This window comes from Lytechinus pictus, chromosome 10 (genome assembly GCF_037042905.1).
Source record: "Lytechinus pictus isolate F3 Inbred chromosome 10, Lp3.0, whole genome shotgun sequence".
Taxonomy (NCBI): Eukaryota; Metazoa; Echinodermata; class Echinoidea; order Temnopleuroida; family Toxopneustidae; genus Lytechinus; species Lytechinus pictus.
This window is the reverse complement of record NC_087254.1, coordinates 1,131,591-1,142,451: the sequence shown is the minus strand read 5'-3', so window position 1 is coordinate 1,142,451 and position 10,861 is coordinate 1,131,591. Positions and strand designations below refer to the sequence as shown.

The following is a 10,861-nucleotide window of genomic DNA, read 5'->3' as shown; positions in this document are numbered from 1 at the left end:
AATCTCGTTTTTATCTTCATATTGCCACGTGTTGTTACTCCTATTGAAGATCCATGAATTCTGCATAGTATTTCTTATTACGCAAATATTACTTTCCTACCGTGTACCTCTAAAATTTTTAGTTCCCCAATAAAAAATATGTATGAAAATGATATCATACAAATCAGCAAATCACACATCAGATGGAATTTCTTAAATCTATCAAAGATGTCGTAATAACTATGTGGTTTTAACCATCAGGATATTTATAAATACATGCATTAAATGCCTACCAATAAAGAGTAAACACTCAATTTGTTTTAAAGCTTTTTTTTCTGGATGCATCGAAGTTGTTTACTGTCATGTAACGAATGTGTTTATCCTCCACAGATACACCACCTAACTCGGTTGTTACGGTGAACAGCAAGACTGCATCATCGGTTACATTATCCTGGATAGGGTTTACATCAGCCACCAGCTATCGGATATCTTACATCAGTCAAGATAATACAGGGACCGGTGTCCTAAGCTCAACTACCCCAATTTCAGTAGTTACTGGTCTGCAACCTCAGATGACTTATACATTCTCTGTAGTAGCTACTGTAGGCACATCCGAAATAAATGTAGGGTCAGTGACTGAAACTACAGGTAAGGCCAACCTAAAATGGTCATGCTAAAATTTCGTAACTACATACTAATTTAAAGAATTACGTAGATTTCAATTAGAGGTCGTTCCTAAGAAAACCTTTGTCAAATGTCCTTGCTTTGCTACTCTGTTACAAGATGGAATCAACAAAGTTGAATGTTGAACTTATACATAATTATGAAAGGTGAAAGGAATGTTTTCGGGAAACAAAGAGAGATAGTATCTGAATCAGATTTGACTATTGAAACGTATTTTCCTAGGGCTATTCCTATTTTCTTTGATGATGTCTGTCGTATTCAAGACTAAAATGGATCACTTTATTGACAAAACATTTTTACTCGAGTCACAGCTTTAATATTTCTCATCCAAAGCAACCTCTCTTGAGGTTGACTCTTCCCTTCAAACAATGTTATTCAGTGTTGTGTGGATGTTCTTTTTCACCTTCTATACTCCCAGATACCGTGTCGACTATGGCTGTGAACGCCACACCCGGTACTAATACAATTGACTTGTCATGGGCCAGCATTCCTGATACTGTTTTGTACCAGATCTTCTATCAGCCTCTTGTTCCAGGTGGTATGGCCAATCAGAGGAACTCCTTCCAAAATTTCTTCACCTTAACTGACCTGCTCCCAGTGACGACGTATAACATTACGGTATATGCATTCACAAGCAGCTTAGGCACGTCTGCCCTGGTGACAGTAGGGACTGTCATTACGTCAACGGTCACAGGTAAATGAAGCTAGATGATCCGGATCCAAATAGATCTCTGCATGTACAATATACCTCCCACCAATAAGGGGATGATAGTGTACCGTAAGCTTCTTGAACCTGGAACATTCATGACTACCGAACCATATTATGATTACATGAATTTACAAAAGGGTAAAATCTCCTTTCTAAATTATTTATTCTATGACTGTAATGTCCCTTAACGTAAGGCAGATAACGAATTCTGATAGATACAATTCATCATTAGATAGTCTTTGCAGTCCATTTTAGTAAAACTTCATTATAGGGTTGAGAGCTCGATGTAATTTATGTAAACAAATCATGACATATATCGTGAAACATGTTGCAATAACATGCGTCAGCACCGTTTTTTAAATTTTCATTCCAGTTCTAAAACCACCAGAAAACTTTATCTTATACCAGCTGAGTGTTTCATCCATTTTGCTCCGATGGGATCCACCATCACCACCTGATAATTCCTTCGGAAACTACGTGGTCATATACTTCGACAGCGCTAATGGAGAAGTGCCACAAGAGATACAATTGGATTCGACGGTAACCAGTCATGTATTGTCCAATCTTCGAGGAGACGCTTCATATATCTTTCAGGTCGTAACTCAGGCTGGTACCGTAAGAAGTGAAAACAATCCGTTCATTGGAAAAGCATTAGGTAATTGTAAAACGTAGAACCTACCCGATGCTATTACCCGATGGAATGGCATAAACCAATAATTTGTCCCTGTTCACTATGAATCACTCTCATGTTCGATCCGTTACCAGCGGTGGACTTTTGTTACTTGATTACATTTTATTTGGGAAAAGACATGAGAGTGTCAACTTTGTTTCTCTCTATGCAGACACCCACACACGCATGCACGCACACCTTTCTCTTGTATGCTTTACAGCGAGTACCTCAAAAAGATAAGCAAACTGGGAATTATCGATGCTTTAATAATAAGTGTTAACCACAAATATGATAAACAAATGACCTATCATTTTAAAAGGTCTGGTGACTCCTCTTTCATTTGATATACCTTAGATGGATACTTATTCACGCCCGAGTGAGTAAAACAATCTGAACAATACGAACAAAGGATAGGGACAAAAATCATTTGACGGACGGTATCTGATTAACATAAAATAAATCCACAGGTCTCAATAGTTCAATATCTGCTCTTTAAGAATGTTAAATATGATACCTAAATGAAATGAAAATGATCAAGGAATAACAAAGTTCACAATTCGTTTATTCAGATCTTTCTGCTAACATTCAACTGATGGTCGGAGCAGTGACGGATCAGAAGATTCAGTTGTCCTGGCAAAACCCCAACCTCAACAGGAACTTTGTTGTCCATCTTTTCAAAGACGACGGAACACAGGAGATCAACCAAACAGTGCCAAATCTGCCGAGTATTACGACTGTGATTCAAGATTTAATGTCTGATTCTACTTACGTAATTGTAGTTGAGGATTTCCTTTCCTTGAATGTTCTTGGATCAGTGCAAGCGATGACAAGTAAGAAATGCACTAAAAAGTTTCATTAATCACTTTCTAAACAAAATCTTTATCAAATCCCAATGAGTACTCACAAAATAGACAGAAATTGATATAAGTATTTCTTAAAAGGCTAGAACATTCACAATTCTGCCCTTTACATCGAATATTACCATAATGATGATTTTACTATTGGCAAAATCTCTGAAAAAATAACAACAATATTAATGGTTATATTGACAATGAAATAATAATTATGGGCCAAACACGTGGTGTCTTCAGAATTATTCAAATGGTCATCTAATATGTATTGAAACGATATACTAAGTACGTAAAGCAAAGAGGAGTAAAATAAGTGGAGGTAGGACTCCATCCTAACGTACGATGATTTCCAATTTGAACTCATGGGCAATTGAGTGTTTACTAATTAAAGATTTGTAAAAGGACTGCGTCTATTAATCACGTTGAATCAGAATAAGAAGTTAACGATTTCAAATTTCCACAGATGCGCAACCCAACTCAAATGTTAGAGTGGACAGCAAGACTTCAACATCGGTAGTACTATCTTGGATTTTGATTCCATTTGCGACCAACTATCGGATATCTTACATCAGTCAAGATAATGCAGGGACGGGTGTCCTAAGCTCAACCATCCCCACATCCGTAGTGACTGGTTTGCAACCTCAGATGACTTATGCATTCTCTGTGGTAGCAACTGTAGGCACGTCCCAAATAAATGTAGGGTCAGTCACTGTGATCATAGGTAAGTCTCTTGTGTGAGTTTGAGATTTAACATTTTGAATCCTCAAACAGCTTAGTGTAAAAAGCGCGGCGCGTTACTAGTATCATACGTCTAAAGACTCTGGCCAATATGATTCTGTTGCGGGCGACATATTTGATGTTTCCCTCAAGGCCAGTTAATATTATATAATTATCTCAATTATCTCAATATACAAACTAAATTGCATCGACGCGTTATGTAGAACACTTTGCTTTGCAAGTTTTCTGTCTTTCAGATGTGCAATCCAACCCAAATAAAAACTTGTTTTTATAGGGAAAAGAAAAATCAGACAAGTTGATAGGTGAAAGTTTGATTAATATTGGACAAACAACAAGAAAGTTATGAATTTTTAAAGTTGTAAATATTGGTAATCACTATACCCATGGATACTTCAAATTGGCCGCATATGGGATGTCATAGTGATGTAAGGCAAGGACTACTCTTCCTTGTACTCCAATACATATTTTGGCTAAAATGTCATTTTTCCCAAAAGTTTTATTTCAAATTATATGTTTCTTTCATGAGGACATGAAACAATATACTACCTGGGTTATATTTAGATTACCGCCCCAGGGGAATGGGTACTTAGGAAAAAACCACAAATCCCTGATAATAAAGTACACGGCCTATGGGAAAGTTGTCCTTGCCCCTTGTCATAATTTACTCACTCAGTTGCCAATTTGAAATGTACATAGTATTAGTGATCTCAATTTTAAAGCAGCTATAACTTTCTTATTGCTTGTCCGATTTCTTTCAAACTTTCACCATTCTGTTTAATTTATTTTTCTCCTTCCCAACACAACATTTTATGGCCAAGGCTGGATTCCCCTTTAAACTATATAATAACCTATGTCGAAGTGGCAATTTAGAATGTACAGTTCATATTTGTCGTAGAGTAAAAAAAAGATTGTATGTGTGATGCTGTACTTCATGCGAACATAATGCTATTCAGTCTTTCTTTCTACGTTTTTTATCTTTATATTCGCCTGTCAGATGCAACATTATCTGGATCAGTAAATGTAAGCAACTTGACACCCACGACAGTTAGTCTTCAATGGACTCTCTTTCCTGGTAATGTTGTTTACGAGATTGTCTACACTGGACCAGACGGTAACCCGACAACAGTTTCATCTGTGTTAAATGGAGCCAGTCTTATCAACCTTAGTCCAGGCACTCCCTACAGTATTCGAGTACAGGTCAGAGACTCAACAGGAATAACTATCATAGGCACTACTTCTATCACGACGCCAGGTAAGGTTATCACTTCTTTCCGGTTGGTTGTTTCATAAACTTTTCGTAATGTTACGCACAACGCGCACGACTGGAACATGATCTTAGGTGCTACGTGGGCTACATAGGGATAGTGTGGCACAAGAAAGGTCACCGGTCGTGCGTAAAGTCTTGCGTAACTTTACGAACAGCTTTATTAAACACCCACCAGGGGTGGATTGACGTGGATGTTCAGGGGGGCGTTTCATGAAAGGACTTGTCGGACGTTTTATCCGACAAGTCCCATTTTATCCGACAGTTACCATAGTAACAGTACCTCTCAGCCAATCAACATCAGAGAAAGATGTCAGATCTGACAACTTGTCGGATGAAAATGTTGATGAAACACTCCCCTGGCGTGATAACTGAGTCGATATAGCAGGGGTTTCAGATTCCGGCGATTCAGGTTTGATTAGTGTACCAATGCCAGTTGGTAGGCATTTATCCTCTATACCAGGTTCCTACATCGGAGAGGTCCTCCTAAGCCTTCCTCTAGTTGCTTTCTTACAGGCATTTACTAAGATTAAAAAGAATCCCAACTAACCACACCACCTCCATCGATCAGAATTTTTTTTCTTTCAGATTTTTCATTAATTGAAATAACGTCACACTGTTCCCCATCATAGTGACTTCTGATACGACCCCGCCTGCGGTAATCTGTCCGCCCGACGTTAATCGGGTACTTGAGAGCGGAAACTCTGTTCTAATAGACGTGGGACAGCCGATAGTTAGTGACAACTCTGGATCTGTAGAATTAGTCAGTTCGACCCTACCAACCGGAAATCAATTCTCGATTGGAACAACCATGGTGACATTTACCTACAGAGATCCAGCTAACAACAGTGCATCTTGTTCCTTGTTCGTTCTTGTTTCACTAGGTAAGGGGAATAATAATAATAATAATATAATAATATAGGTATATTTTTACCAAGGGGAGCCACTTCAGTTCTGAAAACTGTTCTCCCAGTGGGCCCTGCTATTATTATTACCCCGGCTTTTGCTGGACTGCCTAGGCGTTCAAGAATTCAAGGAATTTCTTCCTACCGGTTACCCTCACATCACCTTGGTTGAGTGCAGCACAATGTGGATAAATTTCTTGCTGAAGGAAATTATCCTTAAAGGATAAGGAAACCACTTGCAAGCTGTTGTTATTTGTGGCACATGGAACATTAGACAAGCGTTTCGAACATGTTGTTTTACATATTAAGTCAAACTTAAAGGGGAATCCAACCCAAATAAAAACTTGATTTTATAAGGAAAAGAAAAATCAGACAAGTTGATCGGTGAAAGTTTGAACAATATTGGACAAACAACAAGAAAGATATGAATTTTTAAAAGTTGTAAATATCGGTAATCACTATACCCATGGAGACTTCAAATTGGCCGCATATGGGATGTCATAGTGATGTAAGGCAAGGACTACTCTTCCATGTACTCCAATACATATTATGGCTAAAATGTCATTTTTCCCAAAAGTTTTATTTCAAATTATATTCTTTTTTCATGAGGACATAAAACAATATACTACCTGGGTTATATTTAGATTACTGCCCCAGGGGAATGGGTACTTAGGAGAAAACCACAAATCCCTGATAATAAAATACATGGCCTATGGGAAAGTTGTCCTTGCCCCTTGTCATAATTTACTTACCCAGTTGCCAATTTGAAATCTACATAGTATTAGTGATCTCAATTTTAAAGCAGCTATAATTTTCTTATTGCTTGTCCGATTTCTTTCAAACTTTCACCATTCTGTTTAATTCATTTTTCTCCTTCCCAACACAACATTAAATGGCCAGGGCTGGATTCCCCTTTAAGACGGTTTACAGAATACATTCAGTCACACAACACACACACCCACACACATATATTCATTTATTCCCCAAATATTTCAAAGAAAGCTATCCATGGGGGGGGGGGATACGTTGGTTAACTGGTCTAAAAGGATAGTATCAAAATCAAAAGGAGTTGTACCTTGAAGACATGTTACCACATCCATCTAAACTAAACTTCTTATCCCTTCTACTTATCCAATCTTATGCTACATTCTTACACATTGAAGCTACTACAGATCGACGGATAATCAGTCATTGGTAATATAGGGCGATATCTTATGTCAGTCAAAAGTCGGTTCCGCCGGTGTAATACACTTATTAATCAAAGCTTTTGAGCCTTAGTATACATCGCAAAGTATTCGAAAGGTCATCCAATGGTTGTATACCTTGTGATTTTTTTGGGGAAAAATAAGTCATATTAATTGACTCATCAGCGATATGGGAGGGATTAATAATGAATATGCTCTAACCGCCTCAAAATCAATGCTGAAAATATCCTTCAAAAAGGTTCAATACAAATGGTCCTACGTTCCCGTAATCAATGTTCAAGCTCAAACCCGAATTTAAAGACACGATTTTAAGACCATACGTAATCTCTTTAAGATTGTGCATAGTTTGTTCGAACGCAATACAAGCAAACTAGAAAATGTCTTACGAGCACTCAAATATCATATTTAAAGCCTATATACACCTCAGCATCTTTGCAGTTGGGGAAATAAATATCATTTTCCTAAATGAAAATAAGCAATGCGTTTTAATGCAAGAAACATTATTTCGTCGATTTTTTTTAGTTCTATATCCAATTACTAAAACGTGATTATTAATTTCTGGTTTTATAGAAAATGTCTTAATTCGCAGCTGCTGTCTCCGGTCGCCGTATTTGTTGTTGATGCATGGTTGATGGTTGATGAATTCAACAAGTTTGTGTCATGTGCACCAATTGCTGCAGAGATCTTACCTAGCTAGCTGATATGGATTTAAATCTATTATAGAAGTTACAAGAAACATCCATATATTACCTGGTTCCTGAAAATAAAATAGACAAATTTCTTGGCATCTATAAAAGCAAAAATGTGACATGCATATAAAAGAAAATAAATAGCAACCATTTAAAGGAGTCATGTTCTCTCATTTATTCCAAGTAAATATATATTTTTTCTTCACAGTAACACCAATTATTGTCAAGGAAGTGACGCCAACAACGGCTACGTTGTCTTGGACGACTGTGCCAGGTGTCATAGCCTATGACATAATATTTACTGGTCAGAACAACTTCCAGAGGTCTGTCACGTCACCAACAGAATGGGTCTTTGTGGCAAATCTGTTGCCAGGACGCCCCTACAACGCTCGTGTGGTGGCGAACGTAGCCAGCCCAGGTGGACAAGTGGAAGTTGGAATGACATCATTCAACACAAGTAAGCCATTCATGTCATGTCACTGAGATTAAATCTGACTATTTTCATCGGATGGGGAGGATTTCTACAATTTATGGTGTCTTCTGATATTTGTTCGAAGAACACGCTTTATCGAGACGCATTACTCCCTACATTATTACATGGCAGTGTGTAGCTTGGTCTTAAGATATTTTTTGTTAGGAAAGAGAACACAAATCTGTTACTGTGACGGGATGCGTGTAAAAATGTAAATATTATAGAAGGCAGTGTTTATTAAAGACGATCGGGGTCATGATATTTTTGTTTTACTTTTGAAAAACAAAATGAATATCTAAATAAAAAAATAGTATTACGTTAGTATTAATTGGTATTATATAATCAACCAAATTTTTTTTTCACAGGTCAACCAAATTCTGTTACAGTGACTGGAGTAACGACATCAACCGCCAGTTTGTCATGGGTTCCACTCCCTGATACCACTGTCTTTTATCAGATCGTATTCACAGGACCTGATGGCGTTATTAATACATATAATCTTCTGAATAATTTTATGAGTCTTACTAGCCTAAGTCCAGGCTTTGCTTACAACTTTCGAGTTCAAACGGCTGTAGGTAACACTACTGTTGTAATAGGCACTGCGGCAGCAAATACAGGTAGGATGCCTGTTTGAATAAATGGCAATTCACAAATTAAGTAATTGTTTAACTAGTTAAAAATTGCATTGATGAGCCATTCCTTTTGTGAAGTAAGTTTAATAGTATACTAATGCTGATTACCATTTACGTTGATGGACATATAGTAGAAATTGTGACATCAAAGGAATTGGCGTTAGGACTACATATTATATATCAATATTAAATCATTTCATTACGTTGGAAGAACACGATGTGTAGTTCTTTTCCTACTTAGTCAGGCCACATTGGACCTTAGATTAAAATTGGATTTTGAATTAATATTTCCTTTAAAAAAAAGTAATTTACAGCCATTCCACATAGAAAATGTTAAGAGTTTGCAAAAGGACATCGTCAAGAGATATTCGAAATAGTGACTGTCCTCATTTGTACAAAACGTTATATTTGACATCATTCAGAAATGAAATTGAATCTACCCACGTTTACAGGGAAATTACACCTTGACGCTTAGTTCGTTGACTAAAAGCAAAAAAAATGGAAAAAATAACGGTGAAGGTTTGATAAAAATCCATCAAAGAATGACAAAGTTATGAATTTTGAAATTTTGGTTTATGTCGTCAAAAACGAGCAGCTCCTATACATGTCGTGTGATATAAATTGCCCCAAAATGTCACTTTCTAACAAACTTGAAAGCAATTTTTTTGTGGAGTGGACATACTGTCAGACACACCATTTGTCACCCTTCATAACAAATGTATTATTCATCTGTTTCAATGAAAAAAAAAAAAAACCCACGGGATTCTTAGGATTCTCGTTCCATGATGTAGGACGTCACAAATTACCTTCACCAGTGTTTGTCTCTCAAAATCTTCATGATGAACTTCCCCTTCAATCAAAATTTTCTCTCAAATCTTCATATCGATACCCTAGGACCGCTGATACCTAGACCTGCACCCCGGGATGTCTACTTTCAGTCCCATGAGTTAGACTACTTCACAGTGTCCTGGACACCCGAGGACATCACCGACGTGACAGGTTATCTGGTAGCCTATGAAGCTGGTAGTGCTGGCTTCCAGGAGACAATCAATGATCCTACGGCCACCACGATAACCCTACAGGATGACACCCTTGGTGGCAACCCACCCAATGGGGTACTAATCGTTCCTTTCGTATCAGGAATGGTCAATACGCAATATATTGTACAAGGAAACGAGGCTCCCCTGCATGGTGAGTATGAACATATAGCCCAGTATTCTTTAAACACTTAAGTTGTGGTTTGACTATGAATAGCCAATCGTGACATAAATTGCAATAGAGATTATCAGATAAATCGACAATTTGTCTTGGGAATAAATAACAAGATAACTGACTTCACTGTAATACCATTAGAAAAGAGCACAGTAACATAAGAAACGTAATATATATATATATATATTAAAATAGAGATTTTTGACTCCCTATAATTTTAGCACAGAGTCAGACCATGGTCTCAGTTAAACATAACGTCGGAGTTCATCCGAACCGTCGTATCAGTCAATTTTGGTATTAAGTTTCTAGGCAGCAATTCATTTTAGTTTCTGAGATATGAGGGGATTTTAACGGCGATGACATACATTCTTTAAATAAAATGAGCAAATCCCATTAGAAACATGTACTCTAGCAGAGCGATACGACGTTTTGACTGACCGCGATTTCAATGCGCACGGTCAGCCAAACCGTCATGTGCTTCCATCGACACTGCATGGACTTTGCATTGAAATCACGGTCAGGGTTGTTGTATCCCAATGGCATTTTTTTACAGGGGAAATCTAAACCGCTCAAACCGAAATTACAAGCATGGAGCTCTTTGCGATATTTTCTCTAATCCTGGTTTTGGATACCAATTTCAAGCAATTATCTTGGTCTTTCGAACCATGTATTTTTTCTACCAATGAATATGTTGTAAGGCTGGGGAACTAGGTGTGAAAATTAAAGTAAACTTTGAAGTCGATTTTCTCTGAAATTGGTATGCACCGTCGTATGTGTGATACGACGGTTCGGATGACCGCCGACGATAATATAGGCCTTAGTGTTAAACCTAGGTCATGGATACGAAAACA

The 10,861-nt window shown here is 37.5% G+C and overlaps 1 protein-coding gene and 1 long non-coding RNA gene across 2 annotated transcripts in view; both read left to right on the top strand.

The window, feature by feature from the left end:
- The first annotated feature begins 395 nt into the window (after positions 1-395).
- On the top strand, positions 396-1,844 carry LOC135155666 (uncharacterized). Its single transcript, XR_010294833.1, has 3 exons — positions 396-627; positions 1,082-1,357; positions 1,746-1,844. It is a non-coding gene; the product is annotated as an uncharacterized LOC135155666 (long non-coding RNA).
- A 790-nt stretch (positions 1,845-2,634) lies between these two features.
- Positions 2,635-10,861, top strand: part of LOC129269616 (hyalin-like) — a 56,061-nt gene continuing 47,834 nt past the window's right edge. Inside the window, exons 1-7 of the mRNA XM_064105756.1 lie at positions 2,635-2,872; positions 3,357-3,614; positions 4,626-4,883; positions 5,528-5,779; positions 7,903-8,151; positions 8,532-8,783; positions 9,693-9,989. Coding sequence (XP_063961826.1) covers positions 2,635-2,872; positions 3,357-3,614; positions 4,626-4,883; positions 5,528-5,779; positions 7,903-8,151; positions 8,532-8,783; positions 9,693-9,989 — 1,804 coding nt within the window. The remainder of the gene's footprint in view (positions 2,873-3,356; positions 3,615-4,625; positions 4,884-5,527; positions 5,780-7,902; positions 8,152-8,531; positions 8,784-9,692; positions 9,990-10,861) is intronic.